We start from the raw sequence: 25275 nt of genomic DNA on the forward strand, positions 1-25275 counted from the left end.
AAACTCCTGTTTATTAGTTGTATTTATTATTAGTAGTAGCATTTTTTTCATTTTTTTTTAATGAATTAATAAAAACAATTTAATTTATTAGTATTTAGTATTAGTATTATACTACTTTTGTTTTTAGTATTATATTTAGTATAAATTAGTATTTCTAGTGTATAGAAGTGTCTTATTTATTCATTTAATTATGATAATAATAATAATAATTAATAAAATGTTGAAAATAAAAATATAGTTTTTAATATAAATGATCATTTAACTGGTTCATTCATATAATATTCATTAATTGAATAATAACAACAACAATAATAATAGTAGTGAATGAATGAATAAATAGCCTAAATAAAATGTTGAAAATCAAAATAATAATAATAATAATAAATTAATGAATAAATGTTGAAAATCAAAAAATAATTTTAAATAATACATTTAATAATTGGACTGGTTTATTCATATAATATTCATTAATTTAATAATAATAATAATAATTTAATATTAGTGAATGAATGAATAAAATGTTGAAAATCTAAATATAATTGAATTTTAGATGTAAATGTAAATTTTTACTTGTTCAATAATAATAATTATTATTATTATATAAATTAATAAAAGTACTAATGATAATATAATTTATAGCTTATTTTATTTGTAGTATTTTTTGCAAGTTCTGAATTTATTAGTATTATTAACAGCAGCTGCATTTTATGTTGATTTGTTTAATGTTTTTTTTTTTGCACACTAAAATTTCCCCCTGCTTTGTAAGGCGGTTCTCTCTGATGTCAGCTCTTGTAAGACGCATCTTAGGGAAGACCTGATTGATTAAGTGGCCAGAGCGAGCGCTGGCAGCAAGCAGCACAGGACGCAGAGATACGGCCCGCGAGAAGAGAGCGCGATAGTTTGTCAGCGTCGGCTGCAGTGCCACACAGATCCTCACATCGTCCCGTCATCCATCATGACGCTTGGGCCCGTACATTCATCACCAGTCATCCATCTCTCCCCTTGTCTCTGTCCGATCGCTTTAATCATGCTGCTGCTGTTCACAAGTTTAAGATAATCGTCTGCTGACATTTCGTATCCTGTGATCCCAGGCTAGCAACACTCGAGAGAGTGAGACTTGTATTATTCACGAATGCTTATTTGGCTTCCTCCAGCAGTCAGCTAATGATTCGTTAAAACGCCCCGCTGATGGATAAAGACGACATTTACAACAGCCGCTTTTGCTGCTATTGCTGTTTTGCAATCAGCTTCACCATTACATAGAATGTCAGGGCAATTATGGCAGTTTTGCTCTGATTAGTCAACATTCATTCACTCTCTCATACTTGACACATGACTTTATAAAGCCTCCACATCATTAACATGATCAGCAATCTACTGAACACCTGATTTATGTGATCTGCATATCTTCTGCCATTAAATATCATCCTATATATATATATATATATACACACACACACACACACACACATAATCTTCTGCCATTAAATAAATATATTGTGGTGAACGTAATACATCATGAAATGCATTGCAATAATGAATGAAATAAACACTTTGAAATAAAATCTTAATACCTGCTTTTTTCAATATTTTTAAAAATTGTATTTGAAATATCACAAAATATTAAGCATATGTTGCAGTAATTATTCAGTGTGAAACATGAATATAAATATGAAACAAAAGTAACAAATACAACAATATGAAAGAAAAATAAATCATGTCACAGCAATATATATATATATATATATATATATATATATAATATATTATTTTATTTATATTAATTTAAATAGTTTAGTTACCTGTGAAAAATTGTTAATAAAATATATAAATATATAAAAACAATACAATATTGTTGAAAGTATTGAAAAAAGCAGGTATATAAGTTTTTATTTAAAAATAATTATTTCAGTCATTATTGTAACGCATTTCATGACATTCAGCTCTCCACAACCGCTTTTTAATTCAATCAAAATTGTATTAAATTTACGAAATTCTTGAAAATGTTTAATCAATAAATTATAAGATTGTAAATACTCCAGAAAAGTACATTTTGTATTTGGTTAAAAAATACATTTAAATGCATTTATAAAATTAAAATGTTTAATTTAAAAATGTAAATATATTTGTCTTGTATTCATTTAAATAGTATTAAGTTAAAAGTGAAAAATAATATATAAAACATGCATGCCTTCATTATTTTTAACCAAATTATTACTGTTTTTTATTATGTGCTTTTTTTTTTTTTCTTTTTACATATTTTGTGTTAACATCCAGTGGACATTTCTGAAAAGCATTTAATATCTCTTTCATTGTAAGCTTTTTGCTTTAGGAACAGTTACTGGTCATGCAACTACATGGATTAAATGCTGAATATGTGTATGTTGTGTGTTTACAGGGTGAAGTACAACAGACCAGAGGCCAAACACACTGCAGCAAAGGCATCGTTTCTGTGACTCTGTGCTGTCCGCCTACATCCCATCCTGGCCCTGAAATCCACACTGTACCAGACATTAGCCAGCCTCGATCAATAGTACCAACCTTACAAGACGCTTCTGTGTGAGAAAACGCAAGCAAGAAGGAACAAATCATCTCTGACTCATCAACCTAATGCACACCTACTGGAGCCCACTAATCTAACTCACTTGAATGAACGGCTTTCCCAGATTCGCATATTGATCTGATCCGATTAGGCGCACGACGTTCATTGTCTGACGCATTCAGCAGCAGCCAGAAATGGGATACTTGCCGTGGGGCTATCCGTAAACTGGCGCCCAACGTAGGGACAACACCTGCAAACTGTGTCCCATCTGGAACCAATTAGCCTCATCCCTGCAGCCAAAAGAAACGAGCGTGTGACTCGAGTCCTTGCTGTTTTTATCCGTTGTGGCAGCCCACTGTGTCATGTCCCATCGGCTTGCGCCACGCCACTTGTGGGTCAGATCCGATTTGACAGGTCTGGAATAAAAAAGCCTGTCATTTTGACCCCGGATTGCTCCACTTGTGTCACTTTGCGTGTCCGTCACACGGTCGAAAGTGTCGACTTTGGCCTCGTTTGGCCACATCGAGGTCGCTGCACCAATCTGGCCAATCTCTCCGTCCAACCCAACCTCACGACAGCTTGCAAGTTCTGTCGTCGCCCTCCCTGGAGGATGAGCGATGTGTCCACGTTGGACTACGAGCTGCTCTCGCCGGGGCCGTCGTTCGCCGGAGTCCCCAGCAGCCCACCTCTTGGCGGCGATTCCGAGCAAAGGACGGCCTTCGCGTTCGTGGGTCTCCTGATGCTGTTTTTGATTTTCCTGTTGGTGCGTTGCTTCCGGATCCTTCTGGACCCCTACAGCCGAATGCCCGCTTCGTCTTGGACCGATCACAAGGATGGCTTCGAGCGGGGCCAGTTTGACTATGCCCTGGTGTAGTCACGTGACCTTGAGATGCCACCTGCCTTAGCCCAATCTGCAGAGGTGGACAGCAGTGAAGTACTTTTACTTTACTCGAGTAAATTTAAAAAAGTATCTGTACTTTATCAGAGTGTTTTTCTTTGGAAAACTTTTACGTCACTACATTCCAAAGCGTAATGTCGTATGTTTTACTGCACTACATTTCATAAATAAGTTGTTACCTTTAATACTTAGGAACATTAAAAATGTGTAAAACTAAAAAAGTACTAGATTTCTAATGTAATTAATTATTAAATGATATTTAATATGAAACGTAGTGCAGTAAAAAGTATAATATTATGCTTTGGAATGTTGTGAAGTAAAAGTTTTCTAAAGAAACACACTCTGATACAGACACTTGAAAAGTACTTTTAAAGCAGAGTAAAAATACTTCACCACTGTCCGCCTCTGCCAACCTGTGGCCCAACTCCAACCCTGTAGCTAATTGCGCTTAAACCATCATGGGTTCGATTCCCAGGGAACGCACATGCCATGTATACCTTGATATGTACTATGGGCGTAAACGTAAAGAACGCAACTTTCCGAATTAACAGGGTTGTCCATTTCTTCCGCTGTAGCTACTTTCTCAGGGTGGTCTACAACGAATAAACACATGACGGTTCAAGGTGCCCAACACAATGCTCACTGTGAACTGTTACTACCCTTCGGCTACTGTACATACTTCATCGTTAATGTAGATATATGTTAATTGTAAAATACATGGTGAAACTCTTCAATGGACCCGAATAGGCGGTATATTTAAATTTGACGCAACTGAAAATGAGGCTGTGATGGATAGATGTCAGTAAGTCAGTTGTTGCTGTAAATTGATGTCAGTTGTTCAGCCACCGAAACACTGGAAACATGGCTTTACAATTTTTTTTACAGTGGACGAAAATAAAAAAATCAAATTATGCGTTAAATTTGCGTTAAAAATCTAGACGATGAGGTGACCTAGAAAATTGAGACACATTAGAGCTTAAATTTCTGTGTAAATCAACAAATCAACAAAAATTAACAAACAATTTACACAGTTGAATTCAACAAATGGGTTTAACAAAAAAATTATACCGTAAAAATCAATAAACTGTCACTAAAATGTCACTTTACGTTAATTGTTTCAGTGAATGCAGCAAATCGTTTTCGAAAAATTGACACTAAAAATCACTGAATTGTCATTTTACGTTAATTGTTGCATTGAATGCAACAAATTGTTTTAAAAATTTACAATGTAAAAATCACAAAACTGATGTTAAATCGTCGCTTTACATTATTTGTTGCATTGAATGCAAAAATAGTTTTAACAGGTTACATTGTAAAAATCAGTAAACTGTCACTAAATTGTTGCTTTGGATTTAACAAATTACGTAAGAAATGGTTTTGAAAGCAATTTACACTTCGTTCTGCTTAGTCATTGCTGCTCTCATTGCCTCGTTTTCATTTGTGTAAAATTAAATAAGCCTCCTACCATGATTATGGCCTATTCAGTATGATTTTTTTTTTCTATTTAGCATGGTAATTTTGCGCGAAATACATCTTTAAGGAAAGCTTCGGTATTGTTGGAAAGTCCAAGGATGTCCAACATACCTGCTGCCTTCGACAGACCTGTTCTAAACTCTGTGCTTTATACATTTCTGACGATGTTCTGGATTTGGAGCAAAAATCCCTTTAAGACTTTAGAAGTGAGTGTCAGTCCTTGTATTACTGCTGTTTGACTCTTTCCTGTCCTTTGACTATGTGTATATAAGCCATATGTTCATGTCATTGGTTGTCTGTTTGCTAATCTGCCGAGCTCTCTGAAACCGTTGTGATCTAAGAGAGGTTTAGAAACGACCCAAAGCTTTATTTTTATATCCCGACTCAGATTTGGAGTTCCCTTTTTGCTAATGTGTCATCTTGAATTTGTAGCTCTCATTTGGATGGATGTGCAAAGTGTTGATGTGCCAAGAAACGGAGGAGCTTGCATTGCTTTGTGAGTTTTGTAAGTAGATTGGATATTTTCCTAATTCCCTTTTGTCTGAAATAAAACTGGGTTTATTCACTTAAGGCTTCCAATATCTTCAGGACGAAGTGTACAGAAGTGGCCACCCTTCTGAGATCAATAAGCCATTTCCACTTGGATACACTCGCTAGATCTCTTTAATGTGACTAAAAATGGCCTTTGCACACAGAGAACAGAAAGACAAAGGTTTAAAAATATAACCCATGTTGTTTTATTGCCATTTGTTGTTTCGTACAGATGTTCACAAACATTGTGCGGATCACTCGGATCTAACATATGGATCGAAAATGGTATTAAAAACAATGCATTTGGAATTACTCATTAGCAGTGTACGGGGTGCTCAAGTTTCTCCGTCATGGATCTTTATGGCTCAAAAAATTCATACAGATGCCCTAATCAATGCACCTCTGAGATTTATGGCATGGGACGACATCCTGAGCGACCCGGTCCACTTTCTTTGGTCTAAAGTTCGTAACTCAACACTAGCTTGATGACTATTTCAAGTTTGCTGCTGATTTCTGACATACAGTACAGTCACGCACATTCGCTCTTTTACATGTAGTGGCATCAACAAACAAAAAAGATATGAAAGTATACAAAGTTCCCATGTTAGACAAAAGGTTATGCATAAATATAGCTCAGGCTGTCGTACAGTGCAGTTACTGTGATGTTCAAGAAACAGTTTTGTCATTCTAGCACCAAAATCACTTTGTTTACAGCCTTTGAAAACAGTCCAATGTTGCTGGTCGTTGCAATAAACTACAGTATTATTCATTTAGATGATCGATGAACAAGCTCATGTAAACAGTGACGTCGGTCACGTAGAGCTCAGTGACAGTAAATTAAGGACGTGGTGATCATTAATTGTCCGTAATCAGAGGAAAAACAAAGTTAACAGCTCTTAAAGGCTATCTAATGTTTACAAGTAAATATTTGGCTTAGCAGTCTTGATGCTCGAGAATACACAAAGAAGAAATACAAACAAAATCTACATTTCACTTTAAAATATACAATTAAAATTTTCAACAAGCTTTGATAGTATTGATTTTTCAGCATTGAGACAGTACAAAAGACAATCACACACAAATGAAAAAATAAAATAAAACACAAAAGACCTTTGAAAATGTCACGTTTGCGATCCACAAATCAGTTCGTAGTTCGGCGTAAGTTGGAATCTTAGCACCTTGTTTGCTCGCGGTTACTAAGAAACTAGGGTCGGTTTGTCATCGCTCCCGCATTTGAAAGTTGAAAATGTGTGTTTGCATGTCCATATCTGGAGTGTTTTGGAGGACGGCTTGCCAAACAATCCTTATGTACCATTGAGACTGCATGTCTCCAGCTGCAATCAAAAATGGCCTCTGGTTGGTTTACCCAGCAGGCTTCCAGTTCTCCATTCGTATGTGCTCTGTTTGCCAAGCACGTCTTTATCAAATACACCGACAAGAGCACACAAGTATGGAGAAGAAAATGGTTCAAATGCGAATGCCAAGTTTGTGCAACATCACATGCATATTCGAAAACCCTTTGGACAGTCGTTGCCATTTTCGGAATGAAAATTTCCCTGATTAAATACGCAGAGGAGGCCCAGTGCAAATTTTGAGCGTTTAGCACCACTCCTGTCCTGACTGCTGTACATATATTTGCATGTGTTCTTGTGTGTGTAAAATGAGGTAACGCGATGTGGCAGCTCATGCAAACACTCCAGAAAGTCCCAGAAATCTTGTGTAAAAAGACGCATTTCAGTTTCGAGAACCATAAGCCGTTTGAACCCTCTACTCTAATTTAAACCTGAAAAATTGCTGCAGTTCTTTGTGTGACTTTTTTTTCTTCAAAAACAGTACAATACTTGACAAATGACTCCTAAATACTGAATGGAATAAACTTTGACTCCAGTTTGCACTGAGATATCGAGGTGAGTGAATGGTCTTTATATTTTTCTTCATCTATCATGCAACGTTTTTATGTGCACTAAAGACTGAATGTCATTACATGATCCTTTTGACAGTTTACAACTGTAATAGCCGTACTAAAATGAAATCGTCCTTACGACTGATATTTCTGATTGTCCCTCTGGTAAAAGTGGGTGCTAATGCTAGCGCTAATGCACTCCAGCTAATTTAAGGTGGTATATATACATATTCCACCCGACCTGGTGGAGTCGGTGGGGGCTGACATGAAAGGACGGCAAATAAAAACAAACCCAAAACATGGCGGTAAATGGACACAGTCTCTCAGAGCCTATGCCCTGCAGTGACGGGCATGGGGTCAAGGGTCAGTCTCAGTGCAGGTGGATGTGCAGCTTGATGCGCAGTGCATCACCAATCTCGCCCAGCAAGTAGTCGCTGTCATGTTGGTCCTCCATTTGCTGAAGTTTGCGTGGGCCGAACAGACGCAAGCTGGCAATCTCCAGGCGGTACAAACCTGGAGGGGGTGGCTTTCGGCCCAGCCGCAGAACGCTCTTCCCATCACGACGCTCCAGGATGCGGAAGTGTTCGCCATGGTTTCCGTGCGTTATGACGTAGCGCACATGGTGCTCAAGCGGCTCCAGGGCTGGAAGCAACTCAAGTAGGGGTTCCTTGTTTTGCAGCTGTGCCAGACTGAGGTTCATGGGGATAGAGGTCTGAACATCCATGCTGGCCAAGCTCACCGTCTCCTGAGGGCAGGACAGAACAGTTGGAAACCTTAGAAGAAGCTTCTGATACATTTTAACTTAAATCTAGTATACCCTTTCAGGGTTAGCAGTGTGGCCATATTCATAACAAGCCAACTAAAGAGAGACAGACAGTCCTCAAAAGTACCTTGAGCTCATTATCACCAGTATTACGCCTATGGCGACCTTTCTTTCCAAGGTCACCGTTGATCTTGCATTCATAGCAGGCCTCTGGTGACAATGACTCTTCGTCATCCACTCCCTCTGAGCCAAACTGACCCTGGAAGCCCACTCCTGTGATGCAGTGCCTAGAAACGAAAAAAGTGAAACATTAATACATTCTTTGCACTTATACAGTTCAGGGAAAGGATTTTCAAATCCTGGAGGGCTGACAACCTGTAGAGCAGGGATCTACAACCCTGCTCCTGGAGAGATCCCATCCTTGCAAAGTTCAGTTCCAACTCTGCCCCAACACACCTGTCTGTAATTATCATTGGTTCATTAGGGATGTAACTGAACTCTGGAGGATGGTAGCTCTCCAGAAGCAGGGTTGGAGACCCCTGTGGAGTCTAGCGCTAACTTGTCCCAATGTACCTCCCTGGAAGTTTTAGTAATCCTGAAGACCTTTATAACCTCAGTTTACAATACTTGGGGCTGAAACTAAACTCCACAGGGCAGTGGTGCTCGAGGACCAGGTTGGACACCCTTAGTTTAGGCCCTGCCCAAAATTGTGCATTTAATGTGGACTTGCTGTCTTTGCTTGCATAGGTCTATGGAGTCCACAAGACTGTAGAGTAATCCATTTTAGGATTCAGAAGGGTTCTTGCACCCTTGTTGAGCCCATGCTGGTATGGACTCCACACGTTTGACAATCTATGTAGGAGTGCACCAAAATGTGAACTCTGAAAAGGGATATGAGTGGAATTTAGGACAGGGCCTTGAAGTTTCAGGCAAGTATATGGTTCTACACTACATGGAAAAAGTATGTAGACATCTCCTTCCATTCAACAAACCTGAACACTTTTGAACTCTTTATAAAGTAGACAAACTAATCTTACAAACTAATTTAAGAAATAATGGAACTCATTAGCAGCGTTTCCACTGTCGGGCCAAAAGTGGGCATGCTAGTGCATGCCATGGCCAGTCGCGTTTCCACTGTCACTTCTGGGGCTTGATCATGCCTCGTTGGGGTTTCCTCGGGCCAACGGCCAGGGTTTTTTGGCCCACCGAAAACCTTGGGCCAAAACGGGCCAGCTCGGGCTTGAGGAGTGGTTATGAACAAAGGCGGAGTTTCTCTGCGTCTGGAGAGCGTCAGTGCCGTGGATCATTTCGTTAACAGCTATAACACCAGCATTCAAGACTTTTTAAATAATTTTAGCTCAAAACTCACTTTCCAACAGCAGCGAGTGTTTTAAATAACTTCAGTTTAAGATCTGATGTGGATTATGATCACCATACAAGGCATAAATATTTATAAGCGATGCTTATAAGGACTATGTGCGCTAGCCATTACCATAGTAAACATGGCAAATATGACTGCTTGAAGAAATCAGACAAATCACAATCGTGTATTTATTTAGTAACATTTTATCCATCAGTAAGTCTTGTGTCTTTATACCTGACTGTGTGATGTTCATATATTCAGGTCCATGTATGTTATAGAATATAGTCTATCATAATCAGTTTTTCTTTGGGAGCTCCCTATGCTACTCAGGTTGTATTTTTGGCTCAAAATTATAGAAATGATCATTCTTTCTAAATGTGACGTATACTGTGACTACAAATAAACAAAAACAGATGCGACTGAATAAATGTGTCGTCTTTCTTTTAAATGAAATAACGGATAATACCACTTCATTGCTGTGTGGCTAATTTTCAATCCTGACAAATTCATTATGATCAATGTATCACTTTGTAAAACTGATAAAACATTGATGCTTTTGGATTTAAATCTTTAAGTTAAAACAAAAAAATGCAAAAAAAAAAAACAAGAAAAGGCCGCTTTTATCATGTTCGTTTTGTGATCTCGCTAGTTCCAGTTATTTATTTCTGATGAGTTCTCGAAATGATGGGGTTGCGTGACATTGTTCCAGAGAGGCGTGTAAAGGGCGGGATTTAGTGAAGCGCTGAGGAGCTTCTGGCCCGACGGTGGAAAGCACGATTTTGGGCTCGGTGCTACAGGTCCAAGGCTATTAGCCCCGCTCGGCCCGTTGAAAACACTGGCTCGCACTGGCCCTACAGTGGAAAAGCGGCTATTGATGATGTTTTGTCTGACTGGAAGCAAATCCTGTGGTCATGTTCTGATATCTTACAGAAAGTCTTACCAATGATTTTGAATGCTCAAGTACGCTTGGATGTTGGATTTTCCAGGTGCATTTGATTTGGGATGGAGCTAAACCCTGCAGGACAGTGGCCTTCCAACACCAGAGATGACCTCCCTGCTCTATAGTGTACAGTATGTTCAAACTATTTGGGTGTCCAGTCCTGCTCCTAAAGGGCCACCTTCCTAGACTTTAGCCCTTGAACTAGCAAGTGAAGGTCTTCAGGATTACTAGAAACATCCAGGTGGGTGCGTTGGAGAAAGCTGGAGCTGAACTCTGAAAGAAAGTTGTCCTCCAGGAGCAGGAATGCACACTTGTGGTATAAACTCTGGTAATCCAGTGGTCAAATATGAGCAGACTAGCCTAAATACTCACCCTTGTCCTGCTCTGTAGAAGCCTCCGGGACATCCGCACAAATATCCGCCGTCTGTGTTGGAGCAGCCATAGCTGCAGGGGTTATTGTTCAGGGAGCATTCATTAACATCCTGGCATCCGCCAGCAGAGGACTCAAAGTCAAAACCTGATGGGCACACGCATTTATAGCTGCCCAGAGTGTTATAGCAAGATGCAGACCCGCAGACTTGGTTCCCGGTGCATTCGTTCTCGTCTGGGTGTAAAGAAGATGCAGAAATTAGTACAACTGCGCAACTGAAAATCGCTTTTCATCTGCGTAGAAATACTTACCCACACACTGGTTCCACTGGTAGTGCTGAACGTAACCCTGCGGACAGCCGCAACGATATCCTCCCAGCATGTTCTGGCAACCGTGTTGGCACCGGTGGTTTCCACCACATTCATCGACATCTGTAAGAAACCAAAATCGGGTTAGCATGTAATTCTAATATATGGTGGCATAGATTGTGTTAGTGCCCGTCCACATTCTTAGTGTTGTTGATTCCGTAAGTATTTTACCACAAGGTGGTACTGCGATGTCTTGAATATGATTTGAAAGCCACGCTTACACGGCTGTGTGCGAGACAGACCGGAACGCGGAAGAAGAAGGTAAAATTTATATTTAAGTTAGTTCTGTCAATCAATAAAAAAAAATAAAAAAAATAATTAAATCGCTTATTTTTTCTGGAATTAGTCGCAATTAATCCCACCTAACATTCAAGTTTTTAAATATATACTTTTATATTGCAATAATTTCACATTAAATCTTCAAATTACTGTAGATACAACATAAAGAGAGTATATTTTTAATATTTGTTTAAATGGCATTTTTTATGACTGAAGGCCACTGACACCTATACTACTGATGCCTAGGAATTATTTCCCCCTTAATATTTAACCATTGACTATTGTCATTTAACATTTATAGTATAATTGAGAGCTATCTATAACTATCAAATTACAAAAAAGTAAAAAAAAATAACAACTAATTTAAGTGAACTTAAAACAATCATCACATACCGGACATCCAAAATGCACCCTATAGGTTAAGTTAACCGTCTTGTTTTTCAAAATGTGCGTCCCTGTCACAATTGGATGAGGGACGTTTGCCTATCTAGTCTCAGTGTGGCATCCGTAGCGGACAGATAGGCTACCAAAACGCAAACTAGCGACCTGAAACAAAACTAATGGCCTCAGAATTTTCCATAATGCATCATGGGTAATGTAGTTTTTCCACAAATTCCACTGTTAAACATGATAAACTTGTGAACGGATGGCTTTAACAAAAGCATATACCAGCAATTAGCTAACAAGCAATATCTGCATTGGCGCTTAGTGCAAATACATTTCAAATGGGCTCAAAATGCAAAACCTACCGTCACAGTTAAGTCCGGTGGTGTCCAGAGAGAAGCCCTTCTGACACTCGCAGTTGAAGCTGCCGGGGGTGTTGAGGCAGGAGGCCTGGGAGCCGCATAAGTTCGGCTGATTGCTGCACTCGTTGGTGTCTATGAGACGAAGCATGGAGGCAATTTTAGCTCCAAATGACCCTCTCAATTATTTAGACTCTGGGCTAGGCATGTTAGTGTGCGGTTTGAGTTCATATCACTCACCTATGCATGCCGTCTGGTGCTGCGTGAAGCCTGAGGGGCATTTACAGGTGAAGCCACCGATCGTGTTGACGCACAGGAACTGACAGTTGTGTTGCTTGGTTGAGCACTCGTCCAAATCTGGGATGAAATAAGCAGTTTTTCATATTAGCACATATTGGGACGGATTGCTGCTACGACCAGATTTTATCACAGCAAGGAAAAATGCACACATTAATTATGAGCTAACCTTTGCAGGTCTTCCCATCAGGCTGTAGGATGTATCCTCTGGGACACGAGCACAGGTAACTGCCTTCGGTGTTTTTGCACAGGAAGTTACACGGTTTGGGCGACTGAGAGCACTCGTCCATATCTAATTGAAAAGCAGCAAGTATTGCATCAAAAACAGGCTTTTAGAACCGTATCACACTTTATCGTCTTAAATAGCGAGGAGAACGTACCGACACAGGAAGTGCCAGTGAAGTCATCGGTGTAACCCACGTTGCAATGGCAGCGGAAGGAGCCGACGCTGTTGATGCACTGGCCGTGCTTACACAGGTTAGGCATCACCTCACACTCGTTGATGTCTGCAAAAACACAGTAGATATGGTCAAAAAATCAAAATATGCATTTCTACATCTAAAAGAAATGCCTGAATTTCAATGAAGTACTTCTAACTAAACATCTATACCACTTTTTATTTAAAAACAGTTCTCTCTCTCTCTCTTCTCTCTCTCTATATATATTATTATACATTTTTTTTTCAAATATTTCCCATGTACATTACTGGTAAATATATATCCACATCCAAACCAAAGAAATGGTTGTGCTGTTTGTATAATTTGGACAATTGCATAATATTGCATAATTTCACTGCTGGTTATACTCTGTATAATTGTGTATGTGACAAATAAAATCTTGAATCTTGAATAATTTGTACACAATTATTATATTGACAAATAATTCACTAAAATGATATGATAAAAAAAAATGCATTAATGTAAACATAATTATAAATGTAAAAATGTAAAAAAAATAAAATAAAATTGGCATTTCATATAAATACATTTTTCAAATATCCTTAAAGTTATTTGAAATATTAATAGAAACATGAATATATTAAAATATATTTAATAAATTTCCCATGTACATTACCTGTAAATATCCACATGCAATATATTTGTCCAAAATTATTATTATAATGATAAATAATTCACTATAATAAAATGATTTAAAAAAACGCATTATTGTAAACATTCATAATTATTGATATAAAAATATTTATTATATATATATATATATATATATATATTTTTTTTTTTTTTAAGATTCACACAATATTTACATTTAATATAAATAATTAAATGTATTTAAAAAAAATGATTTTGACATATTATTAAAACATGAATATACATATACAAATATTTCAAATATACTGAAATATCCCAAGCACTCATATATCACGAAGAAATTATAATTTTTTTTTATAATATTTGATCATTTGTCCAAAACGTATTCTAATAATAATTTATTACAATAAACAATATCAATTTAAAATACTCATTAATGTAAATATTCGTAATTATAAACAAATATGAAAAGTAACACACATTTTCTAAATTGATATTTAATAAATACATTTATAAATGTATTAAATATATAATCCAACATAATTGTATATTTAAATTACATAAAATATCTGTTGAGCTTGCGCATATTTGCATTGGTCTAAAAGAAGCTATGGTTGATTTTATTATAAAGATTGATCAGCTGTTGTCATTTTCATATGAAATCTCTTCACAATCATTCAGAAGATCTGAGATGCCTGACCTCTGCCGTCAGTGGTGTATCCGGGTCCGAGCGGACACATCTTCTTGTACTGGATGGTGCCGGGCAGAGGACAGAGTTCACAGAGCGAGCCCCAGCCGCGGCCGCCGTTACAGCAGCACTCCGACTTCGTGACCGCGTTTCTGTTAGTGGACGACTGCTGGCACATCGTCTGCAGGACCTCCGTGAAGCAGAAGCCCCTCCTGTTATCTGACAACCGCAACAGGCCAGTTAGACACAAATATTCTAATTCAAAACTGAAATTGTGTATTAAATTATTAAAAACTGGGGATTTAATTCAGGTTTAGCTTTCGGTTTCATGCTATTTGTGCACACATGTCCCCATTTATTTATTTCCCAAAAAGGGACAGTGTGCATTAATCAGTATTCATGAATGTAAATGTACTCAAATTAGCCCGAAGGCTAGTTTTCATTGGTAGTCCCTTTACTAGATGGGAAATAGAAAAAACAAAAAAAACTAAATACAACCAAAAGTGATAAACAACTCTAAAATACAATTAAACAATAGATTATACAAAATAATAATAAGTGAATAAAAATGATATGTTAAGGCCTGTCATCAGCCTCGTTCTGACTCGCTGACTCTTTCAGCCGTGTTCTGATTGGCCGCTGGCTCTTACCGATGCACTCGGTGCCCGTGGAGCTCGCCTCGAAACCCTCGTTACATTCGCAGCGGTAGCTGCCCACGGTGTTGACACAGCGGCCGTTCTTGCAGATCCCCGGCTTGCTGCGGCACTCGTTCAGATCTGCCAGAGAGAGAGAGAGATGATCTGAGATGACTTATGCAACAAGACAGACGGCAACAGCACCATGAGCACATGCTATAAAAATGTGAAAATTACTTGTGTAAATTTAAATGATATCCAGTATGCAATACAGAAAATGTTTAAGTTAACATCAGATAAAAATGTTACAGATTTTAATTGCATAATATTGGACAATCTTTACCTATTATTATGTAATTATATAAAATATTAACAATTCTTTTTATTATATTTCTTATTTATTTTGCTTGCTTTTATTTTATATCAATATTGCATAAAATACAAGTTATTCTATTAATAACAAATTATTATTATTAATAATATATAAATAAAATATTAATATTGTATGTATTTGTTTTATGGTAATTTTGCATACAATTTTAAATATTGTTATTATTATTATTATTTCAAATGCATCTTAAAAATTTACCCTAGACAATATAATTGGACAAGATTATATCACTACATTCACAATATTCCAATATACATTATTATTACAATATTACATTAAATTATTATTATTAAATAAATATTACTTATTTACCCTAGTAAATAATTTGATTAAATACAATAGTTACAATATTGTATTTGGCCAAACTTTTTACTAGGGTAAATGTTTTACATGGTTTTAATAACATTTGTATAATAATAATTTAATATTTTATTAACAATGCATGTTAAAAATAGCCTAGTAAAACTTTTGACAAAGTACAATAGTTATTGCAGTCACATTAGTCAAATTTATATTAATATTTCATAAAATATTATGTTATTATTATTACTAAATAAATAGTATATATATTATTGTTTTATAATTAAAATATTAACACATTATTATTATTATTATCATCATCATCATAAATAAATAAGTAATTATAAAAAAAAATGCATATGGAAAAAAATTACCCTAGTAAATATATTTTGACAAAATACAATTTTTACTACATTCAGTTTTATGCCAATAAAAACAAACTATATTTCTACACTTTCTGAAAAAAAAGTTTTTTCTCTTGCAAAATTATTAGTCAATATCGGTTTCTATTATTCTATATTTTCTCGTCCACCAGTTTAAAAGTCAGTTCTCTTGAATTACTGTATATTTTTGTGATGACGACAGACAGGCGTCGTTCTCTCTTTAGAGCTTGAGCGAGTCTCTCTTTCTCTCTCTCTCACACACAAACACACACACTCGCGCTGGTTTCTCACCCATGCATCCCTCTCCGTCAAGCCGGCGTGTCATGCCGGGCGGACAGATGCACATGAAGGTGCCGATCTGGTTTTTGCAGGCCATTCCTCTAGAGGCGCAGTCGTCCAGCCCCTCCGCGCACTCGTCCTGGTCTGCAGAGAAAGAGAGAGAGAGGAGTAACGATTATCACCTGCATTCATGTGTGTGTGTGTATAATGATGATGTGGATCATCATACGGACCTCGGCACATCCGGTTGTCGTCGCGCAGCACATATCCCGTCGGACACATGCACTCATACGAGCCAAAGGTGTTGACGCAGCGGAAAGCACAGAGCAGTGGGTTCGTCGCGCACTCGTTAATGTCTGAACACACAGAATAAAGACAAACACACAGATCGTAAGAGAAAACAACCACTTTATGAATGCAAAAAACAAGTTAACATCCTAACCACTTTAAAACAAGCATCATTTATGCAAAAATGCAAAAACCCCTATAAATTAGGGGTTGACCGATATCAAGTAGTCTGATAACCGATATATATATATGTCTGGCATAAAAATAAAAATTAATGTCAAAATTAAGAATAACAGGGGCTCTGATAAAACATTTTTAAATGCTTTTGTGCTTTTTTTTTAAATATCTTATTTAAAACAAATATATAAAATATTAAACATCAGTGCTGATAATCGGCCAGGCCGATAATCGGTTGACCCCTACTATAAATTGTGTATCTTTACAATTATGCTTCTTGGGTAAATAAATATAGTATTTTATATAAATTAAGTAAAAAAAAAAAATTAAAAAAAAAAGTACACAAACACACACATACATGTAAAATATATTAAAATAAAAAATATTAAAATCTAAATATGATTTTTTTAATAACATTATTCAATATTTTTTATTAAATTAAACAGTCATTAAAATAACTAAAGTTATTATAATTTTTTTAACAATTTATTAATTATATAAACACTTTATTAAATTATACATTTTTTGTGTAATTCAAAAATTTTAATTAAAATGACTAACTTTTTAAAAATAAAATTTAGAACATTTAATTATGAAACATTTTCAGTGATCAAAATTAAATTTGATAAAATTCTTAGATATTTCTTATTTTTCTAAATATATTTCTTATAAACTTTTATGAAATCTAAGTTATAGAAAACATCTTAATAAAATGATTCAATATTTTTATTAAATTGCCAACATTAAAATGGCTAAAAGTTTGTTTTAGTTACAAGAACAATTTTTTTTGTGTGTGTGTGTATATATATATATATATATATATATATATATATATATATATATATATATATATATATATATATATATATATATATATTCAACACTACTTGACTTCATCCAAAATGTTTTTTTTTTAGTTTTTTTTTTTACTTTGTCTCTCTTTATTTATTTATTCCTTCCCTTTATAGCTTGTACTTATTTGAACAATGCCTGAGACTTGGTATTACGAGCACTTCCTGTGTCTGTTTGCCTCTTTAATAAGAATCGCTTTATGGATCCCCAATTGTAAGTCGCTTTGGATAAAAGCGTTTGCAAAATTACTAAATGTAAATATGTATATATATATATATATATATATATATATATATATATATATATATTGTATTTTTAATATAAAAATATATGTATGTTTGTAAAAATGTCGTCATTTGTTTATTATTCACATATATTGTGGTATACAGTGTAGCTTATCTCCTGTCCGTACCTTCACAGGTCATCATGGGTCCGGGTTCGAATCCCTCCTGACAGGAACACTCAAAGCCACCAGGAACGTTTGAACATGTGCCGTTTCCACAGGGGTTTCCAATCGAGCACTCGTCCGTATCTGTCAACCATCAGACCATCAGAAAGGTGTCGTTAATAACCCACATAACTAACAAGTTCATCATTTGATACTTCGCTTTTATTATGTCGTAAACTAAGGGATTTGAACCCACAACCTTCCCGCAGTAATCGAGAAGAGCGAGAACAGAGTGAATCGAGGTTAACTGGGACACTTTTAGCCAGTCAGAAGCAGAAACGGTCTCGATGAACGTGAGTTTGCGTAGTTTTCTGGTGAACTCACCCACACAGTTGACACCGGTGTAGTCGAGGTTGTATCCGAAGGGACACTCGCAGCGGAACGAGCCATCCGTGTTGATGCACAGGCCGTTCCCGCAGATGCCCGGGTTCTCCACGCACTCGTTCATGTCTGCAGAGGCACACGGGACGTTAGGACGGGGATTGTGGGAAGGAAACGTGCTTTAGTTGACAAAGTTTAAGAGTTTTCTCACCCTCACGTCCCTCGGGTCGCGGGACGGCCTCATGACCGTACGGACACAACGTGTGGAATGCAGCTGTGGGAGAAAAACACCACAAAATTACTCTGATATTCTGATATTATAAAAAAACGGTAACACTTTACAATAAGGTTCATTAGTTAACTACATTAGTTACCGTGAACTAAGAATGAACAATACTTCTACAGCATTTATTTATCTTAGTTAATGTTAATTTCAGCATTTACTAATGCGTTATTAAAATCACAAGTTGTGTTTGTTAACATTAGTTAATGCACTGTGAACTAACATGAACATGAACGACTGTATTTTTAACTAACATTAACAAAGATTAATAAAGAGTGTAATAAATGTAGTGTTCACTGTTCGTTGATGTTAACCAATACATTAACTAATGTTAACAAATGACATTGTAAAGTGTCAAAAAACATACAGAGACATGAAGGGTTTGATTTCTCACAAGTGTGATTTATTCAATTACATTTAGTTTGACATACTAAAATATTATTATATAATATATATCTAAATTATATAAAACGTTTTTATGAAATAATTAATTTTTTATTAAAATAAATGATAAAAAGTAATAAGTTAGAAATGATTTATTAACTACATAAAACATTTTTTATATTAAATAATTTAAGTGACTAAAATTACTATTACTAAATTTGTTATAAAATTTAGCTATTTAGTAATTACATAAAACAATTTGTATTATTCAACTTTCTGTTAAATTAAACAATAAAAAGACTAATTTTATAGAAAAAAATATATTAAACGATTCAACATTTTGTTAAATTAAATTATTATTTATTTTATACAATGATTACACTGATTTATTTTATATTAAATAACTAATTTACCTTTTATTATTCCATTAAACGATCAACATTAAAATGATTAAAATGTATATAAAATTTTTCATATTTTAGTAACTAAGCTTTTTTTAATGAAATGATTATTTATTGTTGTATATGAGAACAATTTATTAATTATACAAAACAACTGTATTAAAGTATTACCATTTTTGGTTAAATGATCAAAATTAAAATGACTAAAATTTATTAAACTTGGAACGATTTATGAATTATATAAAACATTATTAAATTATTTAATTAAAAAATAATAAAATAATAATTTAAATAATTTTTCATTTTCATGAACTACTGTTTTTTTGTTAAATTAAATGATCAAATAATACTACAAATAATTTTAAATGATCAATTCAATTTACTAAAGTTGATTAAAATTAGACCTATTTATTAATTACATAAAACATTAAATTATTTCATTTACTTACATTTTCATGAAAAATAAATGATTACGTTTTTTTTGCACAAATTTGAAATGATCAAAATTATTGACTAACATTGATTCAAATTAATTACATTTTCATGAAACTATTGTTTTTTGTTCAATTAAATGATCAAATAATATTAAATAGTTTTTTTTTTTTATAAAATTTAGAACTATTTATTAATATACGAGACGACTTGACTTAAATTATTAAAGCTTTTTTGTTAAATTAAATTATTAAAATAACAAAAATGTATTTGTAATAATTAAAATGACGTAGTAATGAGATAAAGCAGTTTTTATGAAATAATTTAATAGTTTTTTTCAGTTACCCTCGGTCTCGCGCGGGCACAGTTCGCAGGGGTCGCCCCATCCCTCGCCCGGCAGCAGGCTGCAGCAGCACTTGGCTTTGGTGGTGTTGAGCGGTTTGGGGACGGAGCATTTGCCCGCTTCGAAACGCGTGAAACAGAAGCTCTCGCGCGTATCTGACGATAAAAACACACATTCATGTGAGGACAATACATGGAAATACCCAACACAGTAATATATTATTTCTACTACTTTATATACATAAAATGATCATTAGAAATGACAACATATTGTATAAAAAAAAAAAATTAAATACAATAAATAAAATAAAAATATTTTTTTTTAAATAAATATTTTACGTAATGCATAAATATATGCTAATATATAAAACACCCGATATTATCTAATGCAATTGCAAAACATCAGTATTTAAACTTTATGAATATTAATACTTAATTTATAAATTTACATGAAGTACAACTAATAAAACACTCTACTTTATGTAAATAAAATATTTATTAATGGCAACATATTATATAAAACATTATAGATACATGAAGTATTATTATTCCATAATAAATAAACTGTTTAAAATATTCATATATATTTATACTTCAGTTTGACATAATAAAATGTTAAAATCTCAATTAGACAAAACACTTTATTAATTTTTTCATTAAATTAAATTGTCAAAATTACAATTTTTCTAATAAAATGTAAAATGAGCAATTAATTATATGAAACTATTGAAATTTTATTATGAAAATTAAACATTGTATACAACGTAGAATGATTTATTAATTACATGAGACCATTTTTATTACATTATTATTTTTTAAATTAAATTAAATGATTAAAATTTAAATTATATGAAATTGAAAATGATTAATTAAATACATTTATGAAATTTCAATTTTACTGATAAATATTTTATGTAATAAAACAAAATCATGTTAAATACATCTTAGAAAAAAAAACATACTATTCCGTCTAATTCAATTGCAAAATATAAATATTTTAACAAACGTATATATGAAACATTCATAGTTTATTTATAAATGCACACTAAATTAACTAATTAAACACGACTTTATTAAATTAAAATGACAGTTATAAATTGTAACATAAAACTGAATTTATTATATGAAACCGATTTTATTAAAACCGATTTCATTAAATGATCAACATTAACTAAATTTTAAAATATATTTATAAAATGTATAATAATTTTTTTCATAAAAAAAAAAAAAATTATGTAAAAAAACAATTGCAAAAAAAAAGTGAACAACTATGAACATTTATATTTTATTTATAAACTCAACTACACTAGAATGATTTATTAAACGGATGTTGCGCACAGATCTATTGAATAAGGTAGGTCACTTAAAATAATACAACTAGAAATAATAGTAACAAACAGCAACATAATAAAATAAAATATAGCTTTTAAAAGCAGACTGATATGATGAAATGCGTGTTTCTCACCGAAGCAGCGGCGGCCGTTGTCGGACAGCACAAACCCGGGCTGACAGAGGCACTGGAAGCTGCCCGGCGTGTTTTTACACGTGCCAAACTGACAGATGTTGGGCTCCACGGTGCACTCGTTGATATCTGTGCGGGACGAGACGGGTCAGCGCGGCTCACAGGCGCGCGTGTGTGTGTGTGTGTGTGTGTAAATGTGATGCTCTTACCCACACACTTGTCGTTCTGCACCTCGTATCCGGGCGGACAGATGCAGCGGAACGAGCCGTCCAGATTCTGACAGGTTCCTGGCTGACAGGCGCCCGGCAGCGTCACACACTCGTTAATATCTGGCACACACACACACACACACACACACACATTATTACATAACACAACACATGATGATCAGAGCAACTAAACTACAGCAATGAGAGCAGTCGGAAAAATCTTTCAATTACTAAAAACAGCCGCTTTGATAACAGGGTGATGTGTTTTTAATTATACAAAAACAATCTAAGCACTGTTTGCCACAAATTTATCTAAAAATACTGATTAAATATGTTTATACATTATATAAAATATGTCTGAAAAATAAAATGTATAATAAATATAATAGATATGAAATATGTATGCATTTTATTTTTATGTAAAACATAAATTCGTCCGAAATATGACTAATAAAAAAAATCCTGTATTCTACTTCAGTTGCAAAATATCAATATTTAAAGGTAATATTTATAAAACAAATATTTATAAATATCTATTTTTATTTATAGATGTTCAATAGGTACAGCTAATAAAACCCTGCATTGTCTAAAAAAATACATATTAATGGCAAAATATTATATAAAACATTACATAAAATGTATTAAATATTAGTTATATATAGTATATATATATATATATATATATATAAAATATGTTAACGTCTTATTTATAAATATTTTTATGTAACACATTCTCGCTAAATACAATTAATGATTCAACATAATTCAACTGTAAAATACCAATATTTAAAGAAATTAATTATATTACACTAGGTAAAACTACTAAAATGCCCTACTTCATCTAGATAAAATAATATTAATTAATGACAATGTAATATATATATATATATATATATATATATATAAAAAAATTGTAATATGAGACATATAATAAAATGTATTTAAAATATGCATACATCTTAATTTTTAAATATTTTATGCAAGTAAAACTAATAAACTGCATCTAAACAAATGCATATTTATGAACATCTAGAATTTATTTATAAATTTACACAGCTAATAAAATGCTATTTATAAATCGCAACATATTATATAAAACACAAATGATGATGTAAATGTAAATATTTATATTGCTAACAAAACGTGGGATTTTTATTTTAAAATAAGGTGTGTGCTCACGCTTATTTTGTCAAACTGTGTTTTATATTAAAAAAGCGATGTTATTTCGCTTATTTGGTCTACAGGTTACAAACACGAGATGTGTTTCTGCAATAAAACAGAGTTTTCCCTGGAGGTCTGCAGTTTCCTGATCAATGGTATGGATGTTGAGGTGTTTCATGAACTACTGGATCGATAGAGAGGTTTCAGCCGGAGTGTGTTGATGATCAGTAAGGGTCTCACCGACGCAGTTCTTGCCGTCCGGCGTCAGGTTATATCCGTCCAGACACAGACACCTGAAGGAGCCCATGCTGTTGATGCACTGGCCGTTCCTGCACACCTGACTGGCGTGAACGCTGCACTCGTCGATATCTGAACACACACACCGCACACAGTTAACCCTTCACAGTCACTCCTCATCAGAAACCACCTCTGCTTTCATTAGGATATCATACCTGTGCACATAGTTTGACATTAATACCCACACAATCAGTAACAAATAATGATCAGTATTGTGAATTTCTGTCTCATTTCTCAATTTTAACTACAAAATGAGTACATTATCTTTGCATGCACATTTTAGCTCAAATATTTAGCGTAATATTTTATTTAATATTTTAAAATACATTTTCAAATCATGACATTCCATTTTGATTAAATGAAAGGAAACATGTCAGTCTTTACTACTGATAATATGCACATTTCTTTGCGATATTAAATGGTTAATTATGTATTTAAATGGTTAAAATCACATTCTAAAATTTTAAAATTGTAAAGTTTCCTACTGATAAAAATAACAGGTAATCATATTCATTTTGGACACATATAAACTCTAGCAGGCTTCCGGTCACATTATGGTTGCTCTATAAGCGTCCAGAAGCTGTAGCAGTTGTTTTCTCACCCATGCAGTCGTTGTTGTGCGTGAGCTCGAAGCCCGGGAAGCACAGGCAGTTGTAGGAGCCCACGGTGTTTTTACAGGTGCCGTTTCCACACGGCTGCCGCTCGCACTCGTCGATATCTGGCAGAGACAGTGAGATTCAGCCGATCAGACGCGATTCAGAGCAGCAGACACCTGAAGAGCGCTGCAAACACTCACCCATGCACATGGTCTGGTCCGGCGTGGTCTTGAAGCCGTTGTGGCACAGACAGCGGAAGCTGCCCTGAGTGTCGATGCACTCGCCGTGACTGCAGACGTTTGGGATCTCCTGACACTCGTTACGGTCTGACAAAACATGCCACAACAACACAATAAACACCGTTACAGCCAGCTCTTTACTGGAAAACACTCTGGGATTCAGAAAGCCACAAAATCAGCCAGAAATTACACTTTATGAACATATAAAAATGATATTAAACTATTGCTGTCAAATGATTAATCGCGATTAATCGCATTCAAAGTAAAAGTTTTTGTTTACATAATATATGTGTGTGCTGTGTATATTTATTATGCATTTATAAATACACACACATGCATGTATATAGTTCAGAAAAATGTTTTGTTAGATGTGGTTTTGCGCAAAATAATTGTGCTCGCAATTAATGCCAACTTAAATTTTATTCTGACTGAATTTGAATGCCAAAAACGAACCCATCTAATGACTGGTTGAATCATTTTTATTAGATTTTTTATCATTTTATTTTATTTAGTAAATTTGCTAAACAGCGGCGGATGCAGTGAAACCCGGAGCTGGACTCACCGACGCAGGCTCCGCTGGGCGACAGCTTGAATCCAGCCGAACACTCGCAGCGGTAGCTTCCGGGGATGTTGATGCAGTTTGCGTTTCGCTGGCACAGGTTGTCACCACTGTTGCACTCGTCGATATCTGTGGCGAACAGACGGCGTAAGTCAAGAAATACGACAGCGATCTTCAGTACAGAGGCAGGTCATGCGGCGGTACCTTCGCAGATGAGCAGGATGTTGTTGTAGCTGAAGCCCATGGGACACTCGCAGCGGAAACTGCCGATCTGGTTGATGCAGACGCCATTCGCACAGATTCCCGGGATCTCGCGACACTCGTCGATATCTGAGGGGAATATAAACAGGCTGCCCTTATGAAAGCGCTCACGCAGAGCTTGTGTTGATGAAGTGAGATGTTTCAGGCGACTCACCGATGGGTTTTCCGGTGTGAATGTCGATGATGAAACCGGGAGCCTGATTTCCACACAGCAGCTGGTACTCGGCTGCAGGAGACACAAAATAAACACACATCAGGGAGAATATAATCCATGCGGAGACTGAATTTAATTCCCCAGCCTCAGAAAGACCCAAATAATGAATGCTAAAATTATTTATATTTGAAGAGTTCAGATGCAAAAGCCTCTA

The 25275-nt window shown here is 34.9% G+C and overlaps 1 protein-coding gene across 1 annotated transcript in view; it reads right to left on the reverse strand.

Moving 5' to 3' along the window:
* Positions 1 to 3667: 3667 nt before the first annotated feature.
* LOC306875464 (fibrillin-2-like) overlaps positions 3668 to 25275 on the reverse strand; it is a gene marked incomplete at its 5' end in the record, with an annotated part of 73740 nt that continues 52132 nt past the window's right edge. Inside the window, 24 exons of the mRNA XM_079426044.1 lie at positions 3668 to 8092; positions 8238 to 8397; positions 10786 to 11017; positions 11095 to 11214; positions 12180 to 12308; positions 12414 to 12530; positions 12640 to 12762; positions 12851 to 12976; positions 14220 to 14426; positions 14858 to 14983; positions 16208 to 16339; positions 16429 to 16551; positions 17925 to 18044; positions 18285 to 18410; positions 18493 to 18555; positions 20127 to 20279; positions 21589 to 21714; positions 21795 to 21914; positions 23196 to 23324; positions 23854 to 23970; positions 24049 to 24174; positions 24650 to 24775; positions 24851 to 24976; positions 25062 to 25133. Of these exons, the coding sequence (XP_079282170.1) occupies positions 7718 to 8092; positions 8238 to 8397; positions 10786 to 11017; positions 11095 to 11214; positions 12180 to 12308; positions 12414 to 12530; positions 12640 to 12762; positions 12851 to 12976; positions 14220 to 14426; positions 14858 to 14983; positions 16208 to 16339; positions 16429 to 16551; positions 17925 to 18044; positions 18285 to 18410; positions 18493 to 18555; positions 20127 to 20279; positions 21589 to 21714; positions 21795 to 21914; positions 23196 to 23324; positions 23854 to 23970; positions 24049 to 24174; positions 24650 to 24775; positions 24851 to 24976; positions 25062 to 25133 (3374 nt within the window). The 3' untranslated portion in view covers positions 3668 to 7717. The remainder of the gene's footprint in view (positions 8093 to 8237; positions 8398 to 10785; positions 11018 to 11094; positions 11215 to 12179; positions 12309 to 12413; positions 12531 to 12639; positions 12763 to 12850; positions 12977 to 14219; positions 14427 to 14857; positions 14984 to 16207; positions 16340 to 16428; positions 16552 to 17924; positions 18045 to 18284; positions 18411 to 18492; positions 18556 to 20126; positions 20280 to 21588; positions 21715 to 21794; positions 21915 to 23195; positions 23325 to 23853; positions 23971 to 24048; positions 24175 to 24649; positions 24776 to 24850; positions 24977 to 25061; positions 25134 to 25275) is intronic.

This window comes from Barbus barbus (genome assembly GCF_936440315.1).
Source record: "Barbus barbus genome assembly, chromosome: 9".
Lineage (NCBI taxonomy): Eukaryota > Metazoa > Chordata > Actinopteri > Cypriniformes > Cyprinidae > Barbus > Barbus barbus.